At 46.0% G+C, this 22,105-nt stretch overlaps 2 protein-coding genes across 5 annotated transcripts in view; one reads left to right on the forward strand and one right to left on the reverse strand.

Moving 5' to 3' along the window:
- The window catches only part of WDFY4 (WDFY family member 4), a 249,821-nt gene that overhangs the window by 32,628 nt on the left and 195,088 nt on the right, over positions 1–22,105 (reverse strand). For all 4 annotated transcript variants that reach the window (XM_086381617.1, XM_086381616.1, XM_086381619.1 and 1 more), the window contains 2 exons: positions 2,265–2,307; positions 1,012–1,131 (listed from right to left, as the gene is read on the reverse strand). In XM_086381617.1, the coding sequence (XP_086237743.1) occupies positions 1,012–1,131; positions 2,265–2,307 (163 nt within the window). The remainder of the gene's footprint in view (positions 1–1,011; positions 1,132–2,264; positions 2,308–22,105) is intronic.
- On the forward strand, positions 9,799–21,662 carry LRRC18 (leucine rich repeat containing 18). The gene is made up of 2 exons (XM_086381622.1): positions 9,799–10,165; positions 20,659–21,662. Exon 2 carries the CDS (start codon positions 20,755–20,757, stop codon positions 21,520–21,522), a length of 768 nt encoding a protein of 255 aa, XP_086237748.1. The 5' UTR covers positions 9,799–10,165; positions 20,659–20,754; the 3' UTR covers positions 21,523–21,662.

Raw genomic sequence — 22,105 nt, forward strand, 5'->3', positions numbered from 1 at the left:
CAATTTTTAAACACTGATAAGAAATTAAGTATTAATACAGGATATGGGCTAAACAAAATGGGCTGGGGACCCACCCATTCGTGATATGTGAGTTGAAGCTAGGATTGGCAAGTTTCCTTTCTGGAACACCTTGGTCCCAGATGATCGAGCAATGAGAAGCAACGTACGGCTTGTGAGAAACGGCTTGTTGTGTTGTGTCTCAAGTTGGGATGGGAGCTCACAAAAGACTGAGGCCCCTTTCCCAAATTCTGGGGGTGAGCTGTCTAAACAGCTCAAGGCAGCACTGGCCAGGGCTTATCTGTACTGGACCGAGGCACCTCCGGTCATTTACATACACAGCCCCTATTCTCCTTATGGCCAGAGCCCAGGCGGTCAGGACACTGCTCCATAGCCTGGTTGCCCCCCCAGTGGCATCACCTTGGCCAAGCTTGTCACTTTTCTGCTCCTCCCTCCTCTGCCTGCTGAGGTCCAGGGACAGAGGGCAAAAGAGCAATGAACCAGTCTTGCCATCAGCCTCCATTAGGGCTACATGTCTCGGTCCAGATCCAGGGTGATATCACCTCCACATACCGTCATCTCAGTTCTGAAGTCAGGTTACAGGGGAGGAGTCTGTTCTCACTGGGTCTCTGTGCCTCTTGCTCTCTCCCCCTCCCTCCCACTCCCTCTCTACATGTTGGTTTTAGGAACACGTTGTATGGGCCTCTTCGCTTGACGGACCAGTGTTGGCTCTTGGCAGTATCTCAGCAGGTGGGTATCTCTTGCCTTCATGGTAGCAGTGAGCCTGGAAACCCTCTGGGGCACATGTCAGCTACTGTCCTAGTCATGTGGGGCTGGGACAGGAACCCAGGCACCCAGACTCCAAAGGCCAGGTGAGGGCCAGGCCACGCCTGGAGCAGCCCTCGGGCCCAGGTGGACTGAGCCCGTTGCAGAGGCTCTGCATGACTTCAGGTGCTCTGGTCATCAGGGTCAAAAGTCACAGGATACCTGCACAGCATCCGCATGAACACGTACCTGTGAGGTGTAGTCGGCCAGGACCCAGGGGAACACTGGATACTGCATGTAGTCATTGTAGGTCCTCCCAGCCAGGGTGTTGAGGTACATGAGGTACTCGAAGTTGCTGATGTCTCTTTTCTGCCGGAAGAGACAAAGGGGGGATAAAGCCAACACGGCTGGTTTCCTCCTGAGAACCACAGGGGTCTAACTCCCAGACCTGCGCAGGGGCCCAAGCTGTGCAGGTGGAGCAAGGCACATCGCCACGCTGCTCCCAGTGAACCTTGTGCCTGGAGCCGGGGCGACTCGGGGAGGCCACGCTAAATCCAAGATGAGCTGAAGCAAATACAGTCAGGAAGCGAAGCTGACTCAGAAAAAAACACAGCTCCGAGGTCCAGGCCAAGGTTAGAGCATTCTTTTGTGTTAACTGTTGGGTGATACTCAAAAATTGATTCAAATAATAGCACAAATACCAGACCTTCTTACTGCTGACTGCTTTGTGATTGAAAATAGAAGCTGGGGTTTCTTCGCAGTCACCAGGAAAGAGGCCCTCACCAACAGGTTCAATGATCTGCTTTCTTGGGAACTTGAACTTTCTTTCTTCCGACTCTGCCAGTTAGGATACTCCGGGTTCTTAGGGCCCTCCATTTCAAGATGTATAGCCATGAATGGAGTCAGGGACTATATTTGGGAAAAATTCGCCAGAGCCACCTGGCTAATGAGCAGCCAGTAGAGACAACGTCTCTGACGGGACCTGCATGCTGGGGTCTTTCCTTCCCTTGGCCTGCTCCTTGGGAAAGCATTCTGGACATGAGTGACCAAGACTTACTTTCCTGTTGCCATGGGCTCTGCATGGCTGTCTTTCTTGGGGTCCTTTCCTTCCACTGAGAACCCGAGGCACAGTGTCAGTTCCTCCGGGCTGGGAGCCACATATGACCTCCCAGGAAGTGAAGTGAATGCTGTGCCTTCCTGAGTTCTGTGTTCATTTGTACACGTGTGTACACCTCCATGGATGGAGTGTGTGTGTGCACACAGGGCTTATGTACATGCACACACACGCCCACACTAACTCCCTAGCTCGGACTCAAGAGTCGCCTTTCCTCACTGAGATCCTTTCAGGAAAATACTTGAGACATTTTAACAAATTAATAAAACAAGATCCTTCCTGATTCACCAGCGTGCTTTCTCTCTTTATCCCCGGGGCCTAAGCTATTTGCTGATTTGCTTTCCTGAGGGTTTCCTTGAACCCACAGTGTTCTGAGGGGTCACTGTACCTGCCACTTCTGCAGCATGGTCCTGTCGGAGCTGGGGTACCTCCTGTGGGACAGAAAATGAGGGTGGTGACCAAACGTCTCAAGGCACAAATGCAGGGAGGGGTGGGCCTTCCTGGGGCTTTGTGGGGTTGGGGCATCCAGAATGGCCATCAGCTTCCCAGAGCAGCAGGATTACTTCCCAAGCTCTTCTTGCTCCCACACTGCCTTCTTGAAAGCTGGGTTCTTGCCATCCCCCTTGCTATTATATGATTCCAGGATACACTGCTGCCTGAAGCATGCCAGGGCTGTGCAGGAGCAGGTCTGGAGTCTCATGCTCTACACTGGATTCCCCATAACCACAGCCTGGCCTTCACCCATGTGAACAAAATACACGTGACTACACTACATTATTTGTGAATATAGTATACCGACATGTGGATGTATGGCTAAAAAGTGCAGACGATACAGAAAGTCATGAGGTATAAAACAATAGTCTGTAAACTACTGTTCCCACACAAGGAATATCTAGTTAATTTCCAAAAGAGTTTTAGCCATATGGCAGTCTATTTGCTCACACAGTTTAAAAGGAATTGTTCTTGGTATGTGGGATCATCTTATCCATGTGGGTCTCCACCCTGCTCCTAGAGGTGCCCACATTGTCCTGTGGCCACAGTAGCTGGGCAGCCTGGCACAGCGGGATGGGACCTGGTGGGAGCTTCCCCTGTGCTGGGCTTGGTCCTCACGAATGATGTTTGTGTGATCACCTTTGGACATCAATCTGTGATTTATGAGACTTAAATCTTGTAATGATTTCATGATTTGAATCTCTGAATATATCCACGAGATACATTTTTGGCAACAGTACTGCTAGGCTAAAAACTATGAGAATTATCAAGTGCGCTACATATCGCCAAACTGCCCTCTTAGGAAGTTGTAGCGATTTATGTGACCACACATATAATTAAGGAACACAAATCAAACCAAAGAAACACCATCTTAAGCCATGTGGTGGGGAAGAGTGTAAAAGCATGTCGGATGCAGGGTTGGGGAGGGCGTGGGGAAGGAACCTCTCCGTGTGACCTGCTGCTTCTGCTCAGCAAGAATGTATAAACCCCAGTTCCTTGGCCTCTGGGGTTCCGTGGTTCCTTTTCCAGCTCTATTTCTTTTCTCCTCTGTTTCCCCGAGATGCCCCTTCTACTCCCCAAACCAGGTTTTCGTTCCGGATGTTCTTCCAAACCAAATCAAGATCCACCACTCTGCAGCCATGACCTCTGCTTCAGTCCTGTTCAGCTACCCATGGTAGCTGCTCCCGCATGCATCCCACAGGGACGCTCAGCATCCCACAGCACCTTCATGTGGACAAGGCCTGGTGCCCGAGTGCCCCAGCAGGCCAGCACCTCTTCATCTTCACATCACAGCACTGCGGTGACGTCTGTTCAGGCTCCCCTGCTAAGTTGCTTCAGTCGTGTCCGACTCTGCGCAACCCCATAGACGGCAGCCCACCAGGCTCTGCTGTCCCTGGGATTCTCCAGGCAAGAACACTGGAGTGGATTGCCATTTCCTTCTCCATCAGGCTCCCCAGCCTTCCTCATTCAATACCTTTCTTGGCAGATTTTCTATAAACAGAAAGCAACTCCCTTGCTGGGATTCACCTCTTCCCCCCAGTAGAGAAATCGTCATTTCGGTCCATTTTATTCAGGCAAACAATAACACCAGCAAACAGACAAAACGTGGTCACGTTTATTGCATTAGCTTGCAGAGGCTCAAGTGGAGACAAGCTTTTCTACCCAGTCTCTAAACCTGAAGCTCCCAGCTTCAGAAAGCTTTGAAGGCTATGAATGAGGACAGAGCCCAGGCTGTAGACAGCGAAGATCTTGACCTTGAAAAGAATGTGTTCTGAGCCTTTCTGAGGATGTGGGGCTGAGCCTCAAGGGTGTGGAGTTAGTACAGCAAAGCCTGCTGAACTTGGTACTTTATTTTAGAAATCTGACAGTAGATGAGGAATAGGGGAGCAAAAGTCCAGGAAAAAAGAGGGCCTCTGTTTTACCTCTTTCAGAAAAAGTTCTAGAATTTTGCCTGTGGTCTTTTGTGACATTGCCATCATGTGGAATGGCGTGCAGAAGATAAAGGCAATTTACCATCCTACCGCTCATTTCACCGGCTATGAGCTCCAAGGAAGATCCATCATTTCATTACCATCAAAAAAAGACACCATTACCAGCAGTACCCTGAAACGCACCTAACCAAAGGTGAGTTCTCTCTGAGAGATTTCTTTTTTCAAAAAATTATGGTTATCTGAAGGCAATTATAGAACTTTTGGAATGGTCTATGTGAATTTTATGAATATCTGGTCATTAAAGTACTTCTTTCAGAATTGATACTATCCCATAATTATAGCATAGGCTGTAGATTAAACAAGACGCCAGAGATCACTCTTGGCTTTCTAAAGCTCATCTAAGGTTGGAGGGAGCCCACATGGGAAAAAGCATCATCTTTGGAGTCACTAGAACCTGGGTTCAAATTCTGCCCCCACCACTTGCTTGCTCTGAACTGCTGTTACCTCATCCTTCAAACATGGCTGACCCAGAAGTGCTGGGGGGGCAAGTGTGGCCATGGGTCTGGGACAGGCTAGCGCAGGTGTGCGCACGGGGCTCCCTCAGTGGGTATAGTTCTAGTGGATTGATTCTGTTTTACTCTGGGAGGAAGAAGAGTATGGCAAACGAGTGAAGACTTGCTTCTGGTCAAGACCTGCCTTGTTCTGCCAACAGCATTCTGAAAGCTCTTAGGACAGTTGTGCCACCTGTGAATCAGATCTCCTGCTCTGTCAGCTCAGGGTTTGCCATGGAGTCTATGGGGCAAGAGTCCAGGCCTTGAGGCCACCTAGGATGGAGCTGAGAAGAATGGAGGACTTTAACGTCACTGAGGCCTAGGTAGGTCATCCTGCCTAATCTGAAGGTGGCCTATCATGGTGGGCTCGCAGAGGACATCTTACCAACTCACCCTCACCCCAAGACGGGTGTCTAAACTCCTCTGGAAGACTTCCAGAGGTGGGACACTGTCTTCAAGTAGAACTTTGTGGCTGGTCAACAGCTAGGCTGGGTTCAAATTCTTTCCTTTTTTGAGGGTGATTTTTACCTGTGCTGCTTCACTTTAATCAAATCTGTGTCCGTGAAGCCCTAGAAGTTGTCGAAGCTTGAGTACTGCTGCCACATGGTATTGGGGCATTCTCTACCCCAGAAGCCCAGTGCCCATGGCTTGCCTCACTGTCTTGCCTTTGACTCCACTCCCTTTAGTCCAGCTCCACCTGATGGGCACCTCCACTCTACCCTGAGCCTGTCTCTCAGAATGAGCCGGAGGCATAGCCCAGGAACTCACATCTCTCCTAGGAGGCTGGTAGAGAAGCCTGCCAGGGGCCTTCAGAGGGTAGGCTAACCCAGGCCAGAATGGTCTCTGCCAATGGACTCATCTGGCTGGAGGCTACACCCTCTCGCCCAGGAAAGGATGGGATCTGAGGTGTCCCTGCCTGTGCTTCTTCTCACCCCTGGGATTAGGAGGCTATGGCTAGTCCTTAGACACTGAGAAAATAACCAGGGAGAGCCTACAGGGAAGCTGGGCCTCCAGAGCTAAAGTCAGTCAGTCAGTCAGTTCCGTCGCTCAGTCGTGTCCAACTCTTTGCGACCCCATGAATCGCAGCACCCCAGGCCTCCCTGTCCATCACCAACTCCTGGAGTTCACTCAGACTCACGTCCATCGAGTCGGTGATGCCATCCAGCCATCTCATCCTCTGTCATCCCCTTCTCCTCCTGCCCCCAATCCCTCCCAGCATCAGAGTCTTTTCCAATGAGTCAACTCTTCACATGAGGTGGCCAAAGTACTGGAGTTTCAGCTTCAGCATCATTCCTTCTAAAGAAATCCCAGGGCTGATCTCCTTCAGAATGGACTGGTTGGATCTCCTTGCAGTCCAAGGGACTCTCAAGAGTCTTCTCCAACACCACAGTTCAAAAGCATCAATTCTTTGGCACTCAGCCTTCTTCATAGTCCAACTTTCACATCCATACATGACCACTGGAAAAACCATAGCCTTGACTAGACGGAGCTAAAGTAGACATATTTAAAAAGACTGATGCCTCTCCAAATTCTCCTGTATCTTTTCTATTTGCAAAACAGTTATGAGTTTTACGAATAGAAAAACCACAGTGAAATGGGTTAGTGAGTAAGAGGTGTCGAGAAAATGCAATCCACAATGAGAAGAAAACTCACTCATCTTGTCAAACTGGAAGTGCGTCTACTAATGGTTTGGGCTGTGTCTCAGGCCAGCATCTTTTGCCTGGGTGTGGCTCTGGAGGAGTATGCTGGGGATGCAGTCTGTGGGGTGGGCAGAGTTTTCCATGAGAAGCAGAGAGACTGCTAATAGAAACATACTCCCTCCTCATTTTCCTTTCTCAGAAGCAAATTTGGGGTTAGTCTGGTTTTCAAATCTAGATTGTAGGTCAATGCTTGCATACTCAGTTGCTCAGTTGTGTCCAACTCTGCCACCTCATGGACTGTAGCCCACTAGGCTCCTCTGTCCATGGAATTTTCCAGGCAAGAATACTAGAGTGGGTTGCCATTTCCTACTCCAGGGACTCTTCCTGGCCAGGGATCGAACCTGCATCTCTTGTATCTCCTGCACTGGCAGGCAGATTCTTTACCACTGTGCTTCCCTGTAGGTCAATAGAAATCCAGTAATAGGCATTCTCGGAAAATAGAGATATCCTCCTGAATTAAAGGATATTGACCCCTTTTATTGTAACTTCCTGTCTTAACATGTATAAATCTATTATTAAACAATAATAATATTTATCTAGTGCATTAGAAACTGTAAAGACTGTTTGTTGTCTAAGTTTCACAAGGACTCATAAGACAGCCGCGATCTCTATCTTCAGGTGTGGAAATGGAGGTGGGGTAAGAGATGACGCAGGCTAGGGAATCCCACCAGGTTTGCTAGAGCCTAGCGCAGGCACCACGAGTGTCCAGCACACCAGGCCTTGCAGAGCACCTACTGGACCCCACCTTGACCACACCTGACTCCAGGCCCTGACTCTGAAGACAACTGCTTTCCTCTGAAGGGGAAAAGAAAACAAAAGCAAAACCACCACCACCAAGAAAACCCCAAAAGTGACAATGAGCACCTTTGTTCTGGCTGGATTAGAGGGCAGCTACCCGATTGTCAGCCTGGGTACATTTGGAGTTAAAATGAACATGAGCAAAATTGCTGAATCATTATTGCACAATTATGCTGTAAACCTGATGCTGCTGATACGTGAAAAGCCTGGAGGTTCATATCACTTCAAATCACCTCTAGAGGCTGAAACCAAGTGGCTCCCATTTTTACAAAGTTTTACATATCTGCATTTTAAAATGTATTTATCTAAACAAGTGGTACCTAATCAAGAGTACAAGCTTTTACACAGCAAAGGAAACCGTAAACTAAATGAAAAGACAACCTAAGGAATGGGAAAAAATATTTGCAAACAGTGCAACCGATAAGGGCTTAATTTACAAAATATACAAACAGCTCATACAACTCAACAGCAACAGCAACAAAAAAACCCAAACAACCCAACTGAAAAACAGGCAGAAGACATTTCTCCAAAAGAGATATACAGATGGCCAACAGGCACATGAAAAGATTCTCAGCACCGCTAATTATTAGAGAAGTGAAAATCAAAACTACAGTGAGATACATCACACCAGTCAGAGTGGCCATCATTAGAAGTCTACAAAAAACAAATGCTGGAAAGGGTGTGAAGAAAAGGGAACCCTCTTACACTGTTGGTGGGAATGTAAATTGGTACAGCCACCATGGAAAACAGTAAGGAGGTTCCTCAAAAAACTAAAAATAAGTGTCCATATGATCCAGCAATTCTATTCTTGGGCATATACCCAGACAAAACTGTAATTCGAAAAGACAGATGGACCCTATGTTCACAGCAGCACTATTTGCAATAGCCAAGGAAACCATCTAAACGTCTATGACAGATGAATGAATAAGGATGTAGTATATATTTTATGTCCACACAATGGAATCGTACTCAGCCACAAAAAGAATGTAATAATGCCATTTGCAGCGACATTGATGGACCTAGAGATTATCGTACTAAGTGAAACGTCAGGGAGGGAAAGACAAACACCGTGATATCACTCACACATAGAAGCTAAAATATGATCCAAATCAGCGTATCTACAAAACAGAAGCAGACAATACGGAAAGCAGAGTTTGGCTGCCAAGGTAGGGGTGGTGGGAGCTGGTAGGGAAAGAGGAAGGGGGGTTTGGAGTTAGCAGAAGCAAACTATAATGTATGGAATGAATAAGCAGCAAGGTTCCACTGTACAGCTCAGAGAACTACATTCAATATTCTATGACAAACCATAATGGACAAGAGTGTGAAAAAGAATATATCAATATATGCGTGTTATTTGTTATTGTTTAGTCGCTAAGTCGAGCGCGACTCTCGTGACCCCAGGGACTGTAGCCCTCCAGGCTCCTCTGCCCATAGGATTTCCCAGGCAAGAATACTGGAGTGGGTTGCCATTTCCTTCTCCAGGGGATCTTCCCAACCCAGGGATCAAACCTGTGTCCCTGCATTGGCAGGAGATTCTTTTACCACTGAGCCACCTGGGCAGCCCTGTGCGTGTGCATATATATATGTGTGTGTGTACATAACTGATCCACTTTTCTGTACGGAAGAAATTAACACAACAGTGTAAATCAACTATAGTTCAATAAAATTTTTAAAAGTTAAAAATTATTATTATTTTTTTTAAATTTCTTTTAATTATAAATATCAAAATGAATCCACCACAGGTATACATGTGTTCCCCATCCTGAACCCTCCTCCCTCCTCCCTCCCCATACCATCCCTCTGGGTCGTCCCAGTGCACCAGCCCCAAGCATCCAATTAATGTATTGTTTTCATATATTTTCTCCCTTAAAATATTAATTTTACTTTTGTTTATCTATGTTTTACAACTTTCAGATTACTTATTTTCTAATTTAAATTATATGCTTTTAGAAAATTCTAATTAGAAATGCACTAAGTTTTAGAAGCTCGGGTAACTTCTCATTTTCTAGTCATCTTCATTTGCTTATTATGTTAAATCCATTTATTGTCTAAATTAAATGATCAATTTTATTTCATTTTATATTAGTATTCATATTATATTAGTATTTATATTAGTATTAGGATCAATATTAGTATTCACATATTTAAGAAGTTTTATAGTTAACTATATTTCTAACTTAATGGCTTACCATATTTTTATTTTTTAATTTGAACTTTTTCATTTTCCTTTTTCATACCTTCCAAAATTTTCATTGCTTGGGTTAATTTTGCATTTCAAATGATTTATTTGAAAATTATTTTATTTTTTAATTCAACCTGGGCAATACAGTTAGAGTATTTTTATATTTTTGTTTCTATATATGCATTTTCTAATTTTCTTATAATGTTATTTTATTATTTGCAAAATAATTTTAACATTTAACCTTTTTGCCAAATAAATAAACAAACAGATAAGACCAAAAGAGCAGAAAGAAATACTGAGGCACATTACAAGGAAGTCAATGATATCTCGCGAGCCACAGTAAGATGTCTGTCCCTTCAGAGAGGCAAGCGCGGCCCTTTCCCTTCTGTTAGCAACATGCACTTCCGGCGGTCGCCACAGAAAGCAGCTGTCCTGCACTGCGATCCCCAGGGCACTGCTGGGGGAAACCAGGAGGAAGCCCTCTACAAGCCCCTGGGACCGCAGACCCTGTCCTGGAGACCCTTTTAACCCTGCCTTCCTTGCAGGCTGGCGTCAAGATTATGCTAATCCACGCCGGTCTCTTGTTGCCTGGTGACAAAGTCTCACAGTTGAGGAGGAAGAACCAGGACAACAGGGTAAGCTTTCCTCTGGTTGCACTTCTTTTACTTTAATTCTGCCAAACAACACCTCTTTAAACGCTTTTCCTTTCCTCCTCTAAGCAAGTGACTTTGGAAATGCAGGCTTCCCTGGTGTGCTTTATTTACAAACCTCAGATGCCAGCTGATTCATTACATAGAAGGGGAGGAAGCCGGCCCTGAGCCCCAGGCAGGAGGGCACCTTGCTGGCGTCCTAGGCACCTGGGCCATGACAAGCTTGGGAGGTTAGTGTGGGGACCTGTGGGCCTTTGGGGTCACCTTGATGAGCTTTCAGAGTCTGAGTCCCCCTGAGTGTTGTTTCCTGCTCCACAAGCAGGTGGGGATGAGTGTGTGTACCAGTCCTCACCCGGCCAATCACCCCTCTAAGGAAACTCGCTCAGTCTGGAGGCTGGAGCCTGCGAAGGGACCCTGATGACTGCTGACTGTGCTGGGGTTTAGAGCACAGTCTGTCTTTTGAGAAGTCTAGAGGCAAACCCTTTCTTTGAGGGATCCTGGACCCCGGAACCCACAAACACGTGGTTGAGTCTCAGGCTGGGGTGGGCCGTGCAAGGAGGTATACTCAGCATAGAACACACTAGACGACACTCTTCACGTCCCTATTTCTACCACAGGCAAAGGTAGGTGCTGCTACTTCGAGTCTCCGGGAGTTTGGATGAGCCACAACCTCTCTGAGCCTCAGGTGCCATATCTGTCCAGTGGAGATCAAAATCAATACATACATCAGGCAGGTGTAAGAATTGGTTATAGTGTCTGTAAAATGCCTGGCCTGTGTGGAGTAATTTGAAGGAGGTGGTCAATATGGTGCTGTTGGGTGAATTTATCAGCATTATTTGCCATCATACAGGTGCTAGGAACCACATTACCATTCACTGAGTACCATTTAACATACAATCACTTAGCATACAGTCATCACCTCAATTTTCACAAAAACCTGAAATTTTCTAACCCATTTTGCAGATCAGTAAACTGAGCTCACGATTAAAATCAAATTGTCAGTGAGCGTAGGGACGGAGCCCAGTTCTATTGGCCTCCAAGCTTCCACATTCCCCTTCAAGGTATCTCACAGCTTCACAGGTGGGCAGGTTTATAGCAAAGACTTTCTCAATGCTGGGGACTGTCCTGCAGCAGATGGGGGTACCACACGGGGTGCCTGCCCGTGCACATTGCTGGGGTGTACCACCCCTCAGCAAGTTCTCACTGGGGCCAGATGGGGCGTGGTGCAGAAAAAATGCAGGTATCACTGGACACTTGAGAACTGCCCCCCCACTCTGGGATCCTGGTTGGGGTGGGAGGCACTGTGCCTCAGAGGAGCTGTCTGTCTTTCTGATAGAGTAACCCAAAGTCTGCCCCTGGGAGGCAGGGATGCCCCCGCAAGGAAGGATGCTGTGCTGCGGGGTCTGAATCAGGTTTCTGTCCAGCTGGAATCCTGGTGTCCTGGCTCCACTGACATCAATTGTGTGGTCCTGTCCAGCTGTGGCTCCTCTCTGCACCCCGTCCCCCACAGTCCCAACACTCACCCTCACCTCGCCCTTCAGAAGAGACAGTTTTATAATTCTATTTACAGAAGTGGAGGCTGAAGCTCAGCGAGGCTCCTCAGACTGTCTAGGGTCACAGGACGGCACATGGGGAGCTGGGTGGCAACCCATGTGGATCTAAGGCCCCTGCACTTTTCTCCCTTCCAATCTGCTTCTCCGAGCCCAGTTTCTTTATCTGCAAGGGAGGGCCAGGCTGTGAGAAAATGCAATTGTGTCTGTCTGGCAATAGCAGTGCTTAAACCACGTTGATTGAAACTGAATTAGTTGATTGAAACTGAATTAATGCTCACCTCTTGGGGTTTAAAGGTACCAGCACTGACTTTGGTTCTTTGCTTTTTGGGTGTCAAGGTTGCTTCGTGTACTTTGAACATGTTGCTTGATGAACAAAGCATTTCTAGGCTGTTAAACTAATAATCTTAATATTTTATTTTAATTGTAAGGCACCTATTCCCTTTTGTTCCTTTAACAAATCCAATTAAAACAAAGCACTTTCAGAATCACAAAATAGATGCTATTAAACCAATAAGGAATCATAATCTTTTGCTATTGGGCCATGTGATCCCCTGGGAACTTTTGCTTCAAATAAAAGTTGAATTCTTATTACCCTCCAGGGGGAAGGGGCCCGTTTGACAGATAATGGCTTCACAGGCAGCCCTTGTGCAGCCCCACATGGGTGCTGAGGACAAAGAAGTAAATAATATTAGAGGCAGAGGAACCTGTACATGTGTAATATAAAATCCTTAGCACTGCGTTGATCAAATTAACCAGATAATCACCAAATGAAGTGAACTTTCCATACAGACACTCTGTCTGTGGCAGCTCTGATGTCATAGGCGGAACATGCCACCCAGAAGCCCTGGATTAAGTTGAGTGGCCTGAGCTTGGATAAACTGCTTTACGCCCACCTCACCCCCAGGTCCTTATCTTTGGGTAGCAGGAATATTCCTACCTCAGAAAGTCATGAGGGCTAAAGAAATGGCAAATCGGAGGGCACTTTCTTTGTGAAGGGGGCATGAAGGGCCTCTAAAGGCTGGGTGTTCGTGGGAGGGTGTGCGTGCTGGGGGCTGTGGAGGGGCGGACAACATCGTGGGTCCGACAAAGGCTGCAGTTTGGGACTCTCGGAAGTGCATCTTCCAAGTGTTTGCTTTTCAGGTGAGGCCAGGCCATGAAATGCACTTCTGGCGACCGCACACAGCGTCTCAGAGCCCTGCACAGCAGGCAGACACCCTTCCACCCCTGCCCAGGGCAGCAGAGGGCCAGCTTCTCTGGTGGGCATGTGGGAATACAGTGGGTTAGTGTTCTGAGCCCATGCTGGATGGAAAACGGAACCTTTAAGGAGGCCCACATCTCGGGAGCCCAGGGGTACCAGAGGGACTCAGGAACAATAGATTTCTGACTCCATCATCACTCCCTTGTCCTCATTTTTTTTAAGAGGTCAAATTATTTCAGTTTATTTTTATACAACATGTTATGGGAATGTTGGTAAAATTCTAAGAAGATACACAAGTAGAACAGTAATATACAATAATTTTTAAAATTTCTAATACATGTTTTCCTTTAAAAAAAAAAAAAAGGATACATATAAAATTTATTTAGACTTCCCTGGTGGCTTAGATGGTAAAGCGTCTGCCCACAATGTGGGAGACCTGGGTTCAATCCCTGGGTTGGGAAGATCTCCTGGAGAAGGAAATGGCAATCCACTCCAGTATTCTTGCCTGGAGAATCCCATGGACAGAGGGGGCACACACCTATAAATGAACTGACTGGTAGCATCACATGTACCCTTTAAACTGTTTCCCCGCCCTCTCTCATTGTTGATCTCCAAGTTCGTGCATTTAAATGGCTCCACTAATGCTATCGTTGGAGAAGGAAACGGCACCCCACTCCAGTGTTCCTGCCTGGAGAATCCCAGGGACGGGGGAGCCTGGTGGGCTGCTGTCTATGGGGTCGCACAGAGTCGGACGCGACTGAAGCGACTTAGCAGCAGCAGCAGCAATGCTATTAAAATAGCTTGAAATTCATATTATTCAATTACATTCAGGTCTATTCACATACACATGCATCTGTGAAGACAAGAACCCCACACACTGGCCCCTAGACAGTGGAATGACAGGCAACACGCCCACAGCAAAGGCAACTGGGGGAAGAGAGGCAGGACACTGTAGTGGGAAGACCATACATTTTGGCATTACACACCCAGGCTCGTGGGCGTGTAACACCTGGGGAACCTAGGCTTAGCTGAGCTGTGTGGTCTTGTGAACTTGGGGAAGTCACTTCTCTGAGCCTTAATTCTCTTATATTAAAAATAGGATGGACACTTGCATGATTGCTATGGAGATTAGAGATACAGAAAGGGCCCAGCACATGCTGGCAATGGTTACTTTGGTGCATACCACCTGAATGAAGAGTAGTGAGTGGCTCTTGACATCGCGAAGCATTTCCAAAACTGACTCCAGAAAGCCCTCACAATCGTGGGGTCCCTGTAGGATTTCACCCCTCCTGCCTGTCACCGTCATTTCTCTCCATCAACTCCACCAAGCGTCTGCTGGGGGTACTGCTGGGAACTGCACGGAAATCTTTCTCCCTCTAGTCTGTCCGTTTCCTAGCAATCTGTCCTTCTGCCCACAGGAAAGCAGAGCTCAATCTAGCTGGGGGCAGAAGTGAAAAAAATAAAAGCACTTCATGTCTATATCTCCAGTGAGTCTATGCTCCAAAAGGCAGATCTAGTTGTAGAAAACACAGCTCCTGGCCCAGAGTGGGTTCTGGGCAAAGAGTAATTCTTTCCCCCAGCTTAGATGACTCTTGAGTCAAACATCCGTGCCTATTTTAGAGGTCTGGCCAAGGTTCTAGACATCCCATTGACAGACAGCACCAAGGTGACCACCCACATCTCCACCTGCCACAGGGCTTCTCATGTGAAGGAACAGCTCAGTCTGGGAAGGGGTCAGGGACATGGGGAGCAATCTGAAGGCTCACAGGACGTCACAGCAGAGGCGAGGCTCTCCTCTTACATATCTATGAATGTGTCTTATTAGTCAGGAGAGAGAATAATGAATGACTTTTGAACGACTGACTTCACTGAGGGAAATTTGCATTACTTCCTCTTAAGAGATGTCCCACAAGCAAAAGAGATTTCTCCCCTACATGATACAAAGCTTCCTAAGTTAGTCCCAAACACGGGCTGTGAAACAATGATGACTTTGGGGATTCCAGTTCCACAAGATGTCTGTCCTGGTCTCAGTGCATCAGTGAAAAGGGTAAAATAATTATGAGATCATGTTAGCAAAAGGTTTAAAGCTATCATATATATACACACACACACACACACACACACACACACACACACACACATATATATATATATATATGGACTGGAGTGGGTTGCCATTGCCTTCTCCGATATATATATATATATATATATATATATATATATATAATTGTTCTTAAAAATATAAAGATACATGACTGTGAAGCATCAGATAAATTCTAGTATTCTAGTGAAAGATAATGATCTTACAACTGAAAATGCTTGCAGATATTTTGATGGTTTTAAAATATAAGTTGCCATTATATTTTTAATTTAGATATCCATGGGGTGTCCCACCATGCCGGTTGATTCACAATGACTAGATAGAAAAATTAATTAGAAATTAAAGTCAAACCAACTGGACCAGTTTTAATAAAGTATAAAAACCAATTGTATAAAACAAAAAGACAGTACATTTAGAAACTTCTATTTATGTTTCTAAGCTGTTCATGTGAAATGAAATCTATTATTTGACTACCCTCTATCTGTCTATCTGACCATCATTCTGTCTGTTCATCCATCTGTCTATCTACCTACCCATCTATCTGATTATCTATTTACATTTCTTTCTCCCTATAATTGCCCTTGTGTGGATTGACCCTACACTGATATTTGAAGATTCTATGAATTGATAACCACAGGTCATCAATGAGATTTAGCTGTACTGAAAGATCATCTATTTCACACTTCTTTTGGCAATACGTATTCTCCTACCCAGTGGGCAGGCCTAGGCAGGATGCTGACCATTCAGAGTTGAATAAAAAAAGGGATGGATGTCCCTGGGCTCTGGGGGTTCCTGGCACTGGTGTGCTTCTAGCAGCTCTCACAGCTTAGAGGGGTTACAATGGACCCTGAGCAACACACCCTGCCTTCCCTAGCCAAGGGCAAGTGTCCTAGACAGATAAAGTGGGAGAAACCTGAAGCGGGTGGGGACTGAGCAGGCTTCTCCTGGCCTGGGCTGTCTGGGGGCCCGTATGTGCTGAGAAAGAGGAGAATGCGTCATCCCAGCTAGCTCCTCCTTTGCCTGCGGGTGATGATGACTGAGCCCGCTCTGAGCCAAGGGCCCGTTTGGAGAAGTCCTTGTGGACAGCTCCATGCTGCTTCCTCCCCATCAGTCGTCAGAGCTGAGAGGCTTCTTACCATGGTGCAGGTGGGCTTTGGGGAGTAGGCACAGCTGGGCTTAACTGGTTGGATCTCCAGTCTATGGGAAGCATTCTTCCCAACTAGGGCCTTCTGCCCTTACTTGCTGTGCTTGTCCTCCCTGAGCTGAACTTTGTCTTAATTAAATGCAAGAAATACAAAAGACAGCCTGGGCTTTTTGGGGCTCAGGAGAATCCGGTGGCCAGAATCAGTAACAATCTAGATTTTAACTTTTTGAGTTTAGAAACTGGCTCTGCGTATTGTTAACCTGTATAAATAACACAGAGACTTGGTACCTAGTAGGCTCTCGATAAACTCACTGAATGAGAGTATAGATGGATGAATGAACGCAGGGATAAGCACATGGACTTGGCTCAAATTAGCCCCAAAGAAGTAACAAGAATCATGAACAAAGGAAACTTTGCTATGCTTTCAGACCCAACTATACTTTCAGAGTTGCTGAGTAAAATACAGAATTATGTAGTGTTTGGGGCATGCTGCTGCTGCTAAGTCGCTTCAGTCATGTCCGACTCTGTGTGACCCCATAGAGAGCAGCCCACCAGGCTCCCCCGTCCCTGGGATTCTCCAGGCAAGAACACTGGAGTGGGTTGCCATTTCCTTCTCCAATGCATGAAAGTGAAAAGTGAAAGTGAAGTCGCTCAGTCGTGTCTGACCCTCAGCGACCCCATGGACTGCAGCCTACCAGGCTCCTCCGTCCATGGGATTTTCCAGGCAAGAGTACTGGAGTGGAGTGCCATTGCTTTATGTATACTCAAAACTGTCCATTGTTTATCTGAAGCTCAGATTTGATGGGGTATCTTGCAATTGTATTTGCTAAGTCTGGCAACCATACCATGAGAAGTCATTGATAAACACGATTAGAACACAGGCTCCCCTGTCTCGGTCCATGTTTGTTTTAATTATGATTTTAATTCAAGGGCAGTAGGACAGCTTTCCTGATATGCCACCCTGTGCAGAGCTGTCCCCACCGTGTGCGTGTCCACACACATGGTTTGCATGCATACGTACCCCAGCAGGGCCCACACGATACACATGTGGATGCCCTGTACAACGCAAAACATTCAGTTCAGTTCAGTTGCTCAGTCATGTCCAACTGTTTGTGACCCCATGGACTGCAGTATGCCAGGCTTCCCTGTCCATCACCAACTCCCGGAGATTACTCAAACTCATGTCCATTGAGTCGGTGATGCCATCCAACCATCTCATCCTCTGTTATCTCCTTCTCTTCCCACCTTCAATCTTTCCTAGCATCATTATGTAGACTTTTAAGACTGTCTTTTTTACTTAGCAGGATGATTCTGAGAGTCATCCAAGTTGTTGCATGTATCAATAGACTTGTTCTCTTTATGCTTAATAGTACCGATTATAGGGAGAAGCCACAACTTCTTATCCATCCAGGCACTGAAAGACCTTCAGAATTTTGTTTCCCTTTGTGACAAATGTGAATAGAGCGATTAGAAACCCAAGTTTTCATGGGAACCTGAGTTTTTGGCTTTGGTGGGTAGGCGTTAAGTATTTAGCTGGGGAAATGCTGGGTCATATAATAAGTGTATGGTTAATTTTATCAGAAATTGCCAAACTGTGTTTTTCATGGTGATATTACCATTTTGAATCCCCATCAGCAATATGTAAGCATTCTAGTTGCTCCACACCTGCACCAAATCTTTGTATTACTGGTTTTTATGTTTGTTTGTTTGTTTTCTGTTTGGGGCATTTTAGTAACTGTGCAGTGGTGTCTGACTGTGATTTTCATTTAAATTTCCCTAGTGACTAATGACACTGAGCAATGCTTTGTGGTTTTGCGGCTTATTAACCATCCATACAACTTCTATGGGGAAATGCTTCATTATTTAAAAAAACTGTATTGTTATTTTCTTATTGCTGACCTTGAGTTCTTTATAAATTCTGGATACTAGTTCTCTGATGGACATGGGGTTTTGTTTGTCTTTCAGAGCAAGGATTTCAAATTTTGTTGAAGTCCAAATTGTCAATATTTCCTTTTATGGATTATACTTTTGCCAGATTCAAAGTCATGAAAAGTTTCACTCCACTTTTCCTTTAGTCTTTGTATAGTAAGTTTATTTCCCCATTCTTTTAGTTTAACTTTCTTTTGTTTATTTAAATTGAGATGGCATATAACTGAATCTTTTATTTTATAATCCACCTGATTGTTCTGGAGATTAAAATATACATACTTATCTTTCTATAGCTTACTGAGAATTAAATTTTACTATTTCCAAAACAACTTAAAAATCTTACCTACCATCTAGGTCTCATTAACTTCTCCCATTATGTTGTAGTCGTCATGTGTATTCCATCTACATACATTGACAGTTAAAATTTGTGCTTTCAGCCATCACTAGTATTTTAAAAATTGTAAAAGGAGAAAAAACACAGCCTATTATATTTATCAGATATTTATCATTTCCATTGCTCTTCTCTTATTCTCAAAGTTCAAGCTTCTCTCTAGTTTCTCTTTCATCTAAAGATTCCTTTACTTTTCATTCATCTGAGATTATCTATTTTGCCTTCATTCATAAAGGATGTCTTCATTCATGGTCTGGTTGGCAGCTCTTTTTCTCAGCATTATTTAGAAAATATTTTTTTCCAGTTACCTCTGGCCTCCACAGTTTCTAGTGAGAAACCTGTAATAATTCATATTGCTGTTTCCCAGTAGGCAAGATGTTGTTTTTTTCTTTAATGTTGAGTAGTTTGGTTCTGTCTGAATGTGGATTTCCTCCCGGGAAGAGGAAATGGCAACCCACTCCAATATCCTTGCCTGGGAAATCGCACGGACAGTGGAGCCTGGTGGGCTACAGTTCATGGGGTCACAAAGAGTCAGTCACGACTGAGCAACTGAGCATGCGTGCACTGCATGTGTTACACAAACATAGCTCCTGGTAAAGGGCCTGATGATGAAGCAGAGAAAGTGCAGACACCTCCCCCCCCATCCCTGCAGGGAATTGGAGGCAGTGCCTTTGTCTCCTGACAGCATGCTTCTTCTGGGCCGGGGGAAGTTGACCCAAAATAGAAAATCAGCAAGCAAGAGACACCAAGTTGTAGAGAAGAAAAGAGCTTCTAGAATAGGCAGGCCAGTTGCATCCTCTTCCTAACTGTAGACCCTCCTCACTCCTGAGCCTCAGTCTTCTTCACTTTATAATGGGGATAAGCCTATGGATCTTACTTGATTGTTGAGAATTAAAACCAGTATGTGCAAAGGTCCTGACAATAATATTTAATAGTTAACATAAATCAGGCTTTTCCTATGTACCAGGCACTGTTGTAGCACTTTATAGTTTAATTTATACTCCATACTTCCCTGGTGGCTCAGACGGTAAAGCGTCTGTCTACAATGTGGGAGACCTGGGTTCAATCCCCGGGCTGGGAAGATCCCCTGGAGAAGGAAACGGCAATCCACTCCAGTACTATTGCCTGGAAAATCCCATGGACAGAGGAGCCTGGTAGGCTACAGTCCATGGGGTCACAAAGAGTCGGACAGGACTGAGCGACTTCACTTTCACTTTCAAGAGTTCTTAGAGGGGGCTGTTTTCACAAATGAGGCAATTGAGGCACGGAAAATTTAAGGAAACTGTTCGTGGTAGAACCGGACTTCTAAGCGAGTCTTCTGAGGCTGGAGTCAACCTGTCGCTCTGCATGTGCTACTTTTCTGGTGGAAGTCCTGACTGTGGGCAGTCCTAACTGTCCTAGCGGCCCTAGAGGTGCTAGTCCTATGGCATCTACTGGCGCAGAGGTGTCCACAGTTGAACTACAGTGTGGAGGACGTGAGGGGCAGAAGACAAGGTCGGTGGAGGTGGAGAAAGGCAGCATTGCCTTTGTTCTTCCAGGCTCTGCCCTGCCCCTCTCCTCTGTGCTCATGGGCACGGTGTACACACATTCTCCTACTTGGGGGCTTTTCTGTGCCACCTTTATTACACTGCAAATATGGTAGCAGTGACTAGCTCCTCTGAGTCCAAAAGGCCAAGAGAGGTGTAATATGTAAGTCATTATTAACTCTTCCCACCTTATTCCCTTATATCAAGGCTATATTGCTTCTGAGAACTCAGCTGTCCCACCCTAGGGATTCATAGGATAACTCTAAGAAAAGACTAGATTTATATGAGGATTGGGGAAAGGGCACACATCCAAGACATCACTCTGCCCCCAACACACACCCAGAAGAGGGTGTATGTAATAATCCAGGACCTAAGTCAGGGAATGGCATAGCCAGAGGGGCACTGAACATCCTTCACGCCGACCTTGAACCTCCCGTTTTACATCTGGGAGCATGAGGTGTGAGGAGGGCATTCAATTTGCTGAAGGTCTTCGGCTAGGCTCCTTCTGCTAATGGCCCACCTTCTCTCCACTCTCCTCTTTCCCTCCTTTTAACCATTGGAAGTAAAGCACTATGATTTGGGGGCAGTCCAGCACCCTCACATCATCTGACTGGACACTGTTTCTCTTTTTACCAGAATCTATCTTCTGGTGGTTTCGTGTGATATTTCCTCTAACTGAACACCAGTCAACCAGAACAACATACTTCAAACACACTCCTCTACTAAAAGAACATGGCCAAGGGAGCAAAAGGCCCCAAGGGCAAGAAGATCACCCTCGCTGTGGCCAAGAATTGTATCAAGATCACATTTGATGGAAAGAAACGCCTTGACTTGAGCAAGATGGGAATTACCACCTTTCCCAAGTGTATTTTGCGACTCACTGATGTGGATGAGCTCGACCTTAGCCGGAATTTGATCAAGAAGATTCCTGATGCCATCTCCAAGTTCCAGAACCTGCGGTGGCTGGACTTGCACAGCAACTACATCGACAAGCTCCCCGAGACCATCGGCCAGATGACTTCTCTGCTCTACCTCAATGTCAGCAACAACAGGCTGACCACCAACGGGCTGCCTGTAGAGCTCAATCAACTCAAGAATATCCGCACTGTGAATTTAGGCCTGAACCATCTGGACAGCGTGCCCACCACACTGGGTGCTCTGAAGGAGCTCCATGAGGTGGGGCTCCATGACAACCTGCTGAGCAACATTCCCAACAGCATCTCCAAGCTCCCCAAGCTGAAAAAGCTCAACACAAAGCGAAATCCCTTTCCCAAGGCAGAGTCATCGGATATGTTCATGGATTCCATCAGAAGGCTGGACAACCTACATCTGGTGGAAGAGAAGGATCTGTGTGGGACTTGCCTGAAAAAATGCCAACAGGCCCGGGACAAGCTGAACAAAATCAAGAGCATGGCCACGGCGATACCAAGAAAGGCCATATTTTCCACTTTGGTCTCACCCAACTCCATGGCCAAGGAATCCCAGGAAGATTGGAGGTGACCTGGGACCCTGACCCTAAGGCAGTAAGGGACAAGGGAGGTGGAGGGAAGGTGACAATGGGCTGCATCCTCAGAAAACTGAGGGATTCTGCCATTACTGCAAGAGCTTCTCCAGTCAAGCCCATAAAACACCTTTCCCTACCTCCTTGGCTTGTGATTTTGTTGATCAGAGGGCTTTTAGTTCTTTGCCATTTCATACACTTCTGTCTTCTCTCCATGCACACACTCACCCACACATACAGGCACAATAAATTTGGAAAGGGCCATGCATCTCATTTTTGCCCCAGACCTCTCTTGCCTACAGCCTGTGGCCCGGGCAGCTGACACAATCTTGTCTCATTATCACAGGTTTCAGGATCAACTACCAGTTCCCCAGTGTGGAGCTTTTTCTACTGGAATGCTTTGGGCCAGGGCCTCAAAAGTCAGGCATCTCTAAGCATTGGTTGGTAGCAGGGCAGATGGACGTTTAGTCTTGGGGAGGGGACAAAACTGGGCCACAGAGTTGGGCAGATATTATCATTAAGTCTTTGCATTCATATTTTGCGCTCAAAGCAGTCCTATTCTTTTCTCTTTTCTACATTTGC

Source organism: Bos grunniens, chromosome 28, assembly GCF_055505025.1.
Source record: "Bos grunniens cultivar Pamir isolate PY7600 chromosome 28, Bosgru_T2T1.0, whole genome shotgun sequence".
NCBI lineage: Eukaryota > Metazoa > Chordata > Mammalia > Artiodactyla > Bovidae > Bos > Bos grunniens.